Here is a 7,956-nt window from a genome sequence, read left to right as displayed (position 1 = left end):
GTACTGCATGCAAGAGTGGGCCAACATTCCTCCACAGTGATGTGAGACAGATCAACTACAGGAAGCATTTGGTTGCAGTCATTGTAGCTACAGGTGGCACAAACAGTTATTGAGCGTTGGGGGACAATTACTTTTTCACACAGGGGAATTGAATAACTTTATTAATTAAATAAGTAAAATAAATGTTCATTTTTCGTCATTTGTAATCTCCGGCCCTTTAATCTAATATTATGTTTTGGTTGAAGATCTGAAAAATATGAAAACGTAAAAAGGGCAAATACTTTTTCACAGCACTGTAGGGAATCTCAGATACCATACAGAAAACTAGTCAAACTTAAACTGTATCAATTGTAAATATGTGTGAGGATAAAATAACTGCACTGGTCTACACCAACCTGAGAAGTGATCTACAAGAGAAAGTAGAAAAGTATGTGAATCAAGACCAACAGCTGTACCGTATTTGATGTGATATTTGATTAATAAAACATGTAATGTTTACTTTGAAGTTTCCTTAGTTTGGATACATTGAAAAGTGGTGCTTCAGTTCATCAGTGAACAATAAAACATGTTTAAATTTAGGAGGTTTATTTCAATCAAAGTTCTTTCCTCTCCCCAATCTATTTACATGATTTTGTTTCACATTTTCTACAATGCTACAAGTCTAAATATCAACTTCCGTTTGAAAAATAATACACAATGCCACAAAAACACAAAACAAAAGTGACTCCCTCAGTCACAGCCCCAATTCTTTGGTGGTTTACATCAAATTCCCAGGCAGGGTTGAATCTCAATTGTATTCCTCATGTCCTCCCTCCTCAGCTTCTCAATGCACAGATCTGAGGTTTCTCCACTAGGATCTTCTCCTCCAATGCATTTTAAAAAGGAGGCAAGGAGAGAGGAATCAAGAAAAGACAATTGAGATTCACCCCTTCCCTTTCATACTTGGTATTAGAACGTGTGCGTCGGAAAGCACCTACATATGTACCAAGTTGTAACACAAAGCTCTATCTACACATGGGTCTTAGGTAACACTGGTAAAGTACCTCTATACTACATATGAATGGAGACTGGAGATGGGTTGACTGACTCACAATGTAATGGTAAACTACAGGGTCCCTCATAGATAAAGGTACTAATATTCACATGATTAAATATTCATTAAATATCTACAGAGCTCTAGTCATGGTGCAAAATGACACGAGACAGGAGTACATTCCACATATTGCACTGAGCAGTAGTTCTTCTATAAAGAGCCCCTAATCATCCCTTGTACCCCAAAAGGGAAAATAAAATAGGCAAGGCTGTATTTCTTGAGCAAAAGAAAAACAATATCAATTCACCATTTAACAACTTTGGCCGTAGGTGTTCCATAGTGTCTAAAAAACAACATTTAAAATGAAAATAAAGTTACAAAGCATGTTGAATAAATAATTATTTTCACAGATCCCCCCTCTCACCAGTGTATACCCAATAGTTATCATGTGCAAGGTGTGCATGAGCTTACTACTGCTGAAAACTACAAATTGTGGACATGTTAGGTGAGGCTTCTTTTCTTCATTCTTATTGGTGGAGCCCTTGTGTCCTCCTCATGCGTAGGTTGCGCCAGTGACCAGTAGCTCATAGGCCGGGTCGTGCCCCCTCCTGCACAGCACCACACAGGCACACAGCATCCCCAGCATCTACGGGAAGACAGAGGAGTACAACAGTACGCATAGTTAGCATCATCATCATCATCATCATCATCATCTGCACCCAGAATAACATTTCACGTGCACTGGCCAGCTACTCAGTCTTGTTGTGAAAGACTAGAATTTCCAGGAGTCCTGCTCCTAGAGCAACAGTAGTATAGGGTTTCTGTCCCAGCCTTGTGCCATGCCATCATGTGATTCGATTAATTGAAGAGAACTTGGTGTGTGAAGTGAAGTTCTTCGAATGAAGGCGAACAAAAAGGAGAACCAGAAGAATCATACCTACAAAAAAGGTAGAAATAAAACACAGGTCGAGGCACTCTAGTCTTCATTAACCGGGTACATTGAGCATTAACACCTGCAAAATGCGACGCATGACTTCATCGGGGCTGGTGTTTAAATGCTCTTCATGCCTGGAGAATAAAGGCTCTCTATATTAAAACCCACTAGAGTGCTTCAACCTCCAGTTTCCTACTTTACTCATCTTTGGTGGATATGTTTCTCCCCCATCCCAGAGGCAACCGTGGCTGTTTGGGATACCTGAAGCGTTCTACATTGTTATGACTCATGAGACTGCATTTGAACATGCATTTCATAATTACTATACATCCAGTGACTCCACAAATACATCAAGTCATCCTCACAAGGAGAAGGGAAGTGACTGGTCAGCAGGACCCATGTTGTGATGTCCCCGTAAGGTAGTGTTGAAACATTGAAAAAGCAATTTGACACAATCAGGTCAGCTTCTCAGCAGCAGCAGCCGACTAGGCTAGAGACTCCCACTGCAGGAGGACATTACTGCAGCTCTAGTTAACATGCACCTGGTACACATGGTTCAGATGTTATTACAGAAGGACTCAAATATCGGCCTAGGAACAGTGGGTTAACTTCCTTGTTCGGGGGAAGAATGACAGATTTTTACCTTGTCAACTCGGGGATTCGATCTTGTTTACCTGTATTGCAGCGAAGGTCAGAGCAGCCCAAATGACATACATCATGATTTCTTTCAGCTTTTTCACAACAAGAGCTTCACAGCCCTAGAGGAAAAAATACAAATATTAAAAACGTGTGTATGTCAGTATTTTCTTTAGGAAAGAAATATACGAGTCGAATGTCCAACCAAATCAAATAGATTCCCATTTGAATGCCGTCACGTGTTAGGTAATGGTGTTCTAGGAGTGCCCACTGACAAGGTAATGGTGTTCTAGGAGTGCCCACTGACAAGGTAATGGTGTTCTAGGAGTGCCCACTGACAAGGTAATGGTGTTCTAGGAGTGCCCACTGACAAGGTAATGGTGTTCTAGGAGTGCCCACTGACAAGGTAATGGTGTTCTAGGAGTGCCCACTGACAAGGTAATGGTGTTCTAGGAGTGCCCACTGACAATTCATTGACACCACATGCAAGTGACTACAATAAATATGCAAGGAGATACGAGGGCCTATGAAGTGAACGTTGGCTCCTTGCACAATATCCTGTTTCAGTGTTAATTTAAAAAGAAATTCTGTGCCTCCATCCTTGGTACGGTAGCTAGTTAGCTATCTAGCTAACTTGATTTGCACGGTATTCAGCATTTGTAAGTTACTTGACTAGGCATTAGATTAGGAGGAAGAGGGAAGCAAAAGGACTTCATCTAAATATTCCTCCTTGGTGGACTACTCCTAAACACTATTCAGACTCACTGGCGCAGGAAACCTTGTGGGCCGGTACCAGTTGATACAATACTGTAAGTTCACTAGTGAGAGCGCAATCTCAAGACAACCAGGCATAGTAGAGAAGTAGAGATATAATGCGATTGAAAGACAACCTGAACCAATCACCATTCATAGCCAATGGGATTTGTAATAAATGCCATTTAGCTGACACCTTTATCCAAAGTGACTTACAGTCATGCGTGCTTACATTTTACGTTTGTGTGGTCCTGGGATTCAAACCCACTACCCTGGCGTTAAAAGCGCCATGCTCTACCAACTGAGCTACAAAGGTCCATTTATAGACCATATTTATTTTCATTAAAGGAAACTCTTGGGTGTGCGTGTTCTCTAATACCTCTGGGTAGAGGTCACCAGGCCGGCTCATGGTTCCAGTACAGTTGCTGATGTTGGGTTTACAGCAGCTGACTGGAACACTGTTGTTTCTGGACTCCTTGAACCAGCGAGTATTCCTCCAGTCAGAGTAGTTGTGAATGCCACAGCAGTGGAGCTATGACAGGGGAGAGGGTAGGAGAGAGATGGGGAGAAAGAGAGACTGCTGTAGGCACCTGCAAACTCACCTATAGTCATATTCTTTTTTTATAAACATGTCAGGAGAAATAAATCCAGTGGCGTTGTTCTCACCTGTCTCTGCACATAGTCGATGGCTCGGCTGGGGGCATCTGTGTTGGTGCCATTGTATTCATCATACACCTTCTGAATGGAGTGGTTCACCTGATCTTCCACCTGAGTACAAGCAACAACGTCAATGTCATCTGTGCAAGAATTGTAACATTCATATTAAATTCTAACAAACTGCATTCCCATTCACCCTTTTCTTTCTTTTTTTTTTTTCTTTTCTTTCTTTGCTTTTGTGTGATAAGACACTAGGCAGTAGGCCAATACTAACCCTAGCTCTGTAGATATAGCCAATAACAACCACAACAACTTCTGTGACAAACACCAGCAGGAGAATGACAGCAAACTGCAGAGCAAAGAGAAGAGATATGATCAATTCAATATCTAGTCCAAAGATAAGAAATTACATTCACTTGCATTATACAAATGACATTTGTATCCATGTGCTTTTCAATACTTACAGCTGTTAGTCCGCAGGAGCTTTCCCGTATTGTGGCACAGCATCCAATCAGCCCAATGATAAACAGCAGAGTCCCGACTGCTATTATAATGGACGCTGGGATCAAGGTGTACACATCCTCAAAGAAGTGGTCATAGTCATCATATGTGATGAACACATAGGCTCCAATGTAACACAGAATTCCAGCTGCAGCCTAGAGAGGGGGCAGTGAGAGGGAGACAGAGCAAGAAAGAGTGTGGCATGTAAACATCCAAAGTTTTTTTGCTTATCAGAAAGAAACCCCAATAGTGTGCAGACAGACATGGCTTTATGTGCGTTTGTTAAAACAATCTTGCACAAAATATACCCTTGCAATAACTTGTCCTCTTAAGTCTGTGAATTTAGACATATGCCATTTTTGTGATAAAGTGAGACTCTGGAGTTAAGTAATTACATTGTTTTTATTTAATTAATATGACCCATGTATTTACAATGAGGTAATATCTTATGCACACATGACTGTAAGTCGCTTTGGATAAAAGCGTCTGCTAAATGGCATATTATTTATTTATTTATTCAAATAAAAAAACTACTTGAAATCTGTCCCTAAATGCAATATTTTTTTATTTGAAATCCAATATTTAATAAAATATCTACAATTAGTCAATATTTTTAAAAAACGATGTATTCTTACAACAATTGTAAACCCTGACATTCTATTTAATTTGAGGTACTTTGACGTTTAAAACTGTTGTCACTGGTAATTCATGTATAGGAATTTTTATTTCTTGTTTAATATTTTACTTTAATGCTATTTAATGTTTCTTCAGAGAAATAGGACATCACTACACATGTATATGTTTTTTGCTATTATATTACAATTGGGGGAAAAAAGGGAATCCTCAGCCATGTAAAGGCTAAGTGTTGCAGCACACTATTACCAAGCACTATCAGATGTGTCTGGCTGCCGGACTCCTTGCTCGGGCCAAACTCCACGCCCGTTAATTTCTTCTCGGTAATTAAAGTATATCGCGAACGACAGAGCAGCGTAATAATTTAGTGTGAGTCGTCAGGCTACTATCAGATGAGATTGGGTGAGAGGTTAGGCCTAAACAATATGAAATACTAACTTGTTAAAACACTGATACTGCAATGAAATGTCGGGGACATCGGCGCATGGTGGCTAGGCGTTAGCTAGCAGGCTAGCTAGGTTTCTCACAGTGATACCACATTTGTTTGTCATTGTTCTCTGTGGTGATACGTTTTCTGCTAAACTGACTGGCACCAACTACAATCGTGCATATAGTCTTGCCTACCGTTATGCACTCTCTCATTAAATCTCGCTGGTTTCATGCAACAAATTGCAGCAGTAAATGTCAGACGGTTAGCTAGCTAAAAGCGAGAGGTAACAACAATGGCAAATGCCCGTCCGGCGTTAGCCAGCAGATCCGACACGCTACTTCACAGCTGCATTAGTCTCCGACACCGCAAAGCCGGCGCGAGATATAACTCGTTAAATGTACTTTAATCCATAGATGAGAAATGCGTTGTACTCTGAATTGTCACATTTCCCAACTGTTACACTGAGAAGATTGTATAATTAAAACTAGTAGTCGTTATCTTCCTCATGTTAGCTAGCATGTGGCAACAGCAGCCATTTACGGAGTGTCTTACATACACAGGAATGCTGTCCTATCCACCAACGGGTCGGATCTGCTGGCTACCTGTCCTTGTTCTACCCGTGCTTGCAATAACAGCAAAATATACATTTCAGAAATAGTGTATATTTTAATAAACAACCTAGACAAGATGGTTGGAAAGCTCCACATATTCATTTTGTAGAGAATTAACGTGAGCTAGCTAATGTTAGCAGACGCCTCCCTTTGCTGCAGCTAACATTAGCTATTTCTGTTGCGTACTGTAATTAATCCCAACCTTGACTACCTAGCGTCAAATACATGTTTTGAAACAAGTTCGTGATATTTTACCCAGAATATTAGATTCAGAAACACCAGGACTGTCTTTGATGAAGTAATCCCACACTGGCCCATGGTTGCGCTGGAATCCAAATATGTTACTGGAATTTCGGATGGATCATGGATGTTATGATAATAAAATGGCTGTCCTGTCCGTTCTTATTATACCCCAGTGCAGTGGTAGGTTCTGCCCCACTGCCTTCTACAAAATCGCCAAACGAGCGGATATGTCACGTGTGCAGATGAGATTGTCAAAACAACCCGACGGCAAACTTCTTCTGTGGGGTTTATCGGCGGATGGCATCCACTGTTATGGGTCATTACTGCCACCTACTGCACTGAAGTGTGAGGGAGAGGAATCCTACATAAATCCTACCTGCCAGCCCTGTTTCTCCAATAAAAAATAATTATACTGTATCTAATGTAAAAACTAAATGGTGCTGACAGAGAGGGCTGCCTCACTTCTAGTCCTTAGGAAATGTAGTATTTTGTATTATTTCTTACTTTGTTAGCTCAGAAAATCTTAAGTGTTATTACATACAGCCAGGAAGAACTATAAGATATCATAGCTGCATCAATTTACCAGCACCACGACCAAGAACCCGGACCCTTTGTACGAACTACCCAGGGAATTTGAGCTTGATTCCAGAGGCTGACCCAAAACAACGCCGCCAGAAAAGAGGTAGACGGAGCAATCCTCTGGTCAGACTTCGGAGGCGCGCACACCACCCACCGCTTCCAAGTATATTACTCGCAAATGTCCAGTCTCTAGATAATAAGGTAGATTACATTAGGGCAAGGGTTGCTTTCCAGAGAGACATCAGGGATTGTAACATACTCTGTTTCACAGAAACATGGCTTTCTTGGGATATGCTGTAGGAGTCGATAATGCCACCTGGATACTTTGTCGCGCCGACGGGAATAAACATCTCTCCGGGAAGAAGAAGGGCGGGGGGTGTTTCATGATTAACGATTCATGGTGTAATTGTAACAACATACAGGAATTCAAGTCCTTTTGTTCACCTTACCTAGAATTCCTCATAATCAAATGCTGACTGTATTATCTCCCAAGAGAATTCTCCACGGTTATGGTAACAGCCATGTATATCTAGCCGATACCACGACGGCCCTCAAGGAACTTCACTGGACTTTATGCAAACTGGAAACCATATATCCTGAGGCTGCATTTATTGTAGCTGTGGATTTTAACAAAGCAAATTTGAGAACAAGGCTTCCTAAATTCTATCAGCATATTGACTGTAGTACTCGCACTGGCAAAACTCTGGATCACTGCTACTCTAACTTCCGCAATGTATACAAGGCCCTCCCCCGCCCTCCTTTTGGCAAATCTGACCACGACTACATTTTGCTGCTCCCTTCCTTTAGGCAAAAACTCAAACAGGATGTACCTGTGTTAAGAACTATTCAACGCTGGTCTGACCAATCAGAAACCACGCTTCAAGATTGTTTTGATCATGCGGACTGGGACATGTTACGGGTGGAATAATATCAACTCAGAGAATAA

The 7,956-nt window shown here is 41.2% G+C and overlaps 1 protein-coding gene across 1 annotated transcript; it reads right to left on the bottom strand.

Moving 5' to 3' along the window:
- Positions 1-567: 567 nt before the first annotated feature.
- On the bottom strand, positions 568-6,661 carry LOC124033559 (tetraspanin-3-like). The gene is made up of 7 exons (XM_046345597.1): positions 6,444-6,661; positions 4,478-4,669; positions 4,288-4,362; positions 4,023-4,124; positions 3,736-3,888; positions 2,642-2,725; positions 568-1,679 (listed from the first exon to the last, which is right to left on the bottom strand). The coding sequence occupies exons 1-7, from the start codon at positions 6,504-6,506 to the stop codon at positions 1,587-1,589; spliced, it is 762 nt and encodes a 253-aa protein (XP_046201553.1). The 5' UTR covers positions 6,507-6,661; the 3' UTR covers positions 568-1,586.
- Between the last annotated feature and the right edge of the window lie 1,295 nt (positions 6,662-7,956).

The sequence above is a fragment of the Oncorhynchus gorbuscha genome, linkage group LG04 (assembly GCF_021184085.1).
Source record: "Oncorhynchus gorbuscha isolate QuinsamMale2020 ecotype Even-year linkage group LG04, OgorEven_v1.0, whole genome shotgun sequence".
In the NCBI taxonomy this organism is placed as follows: Eukaryota; Metazoa; Chordata; class Actinopteri; order Salmoniformes; family Salmonidae; genus Oncorhynchus; species Oncorhynchus gorbuscha.
Note: the sequence above shows the minus strand (reverse complement) of the source record. Positions and strands in the feature narration are given on the sequence as shown.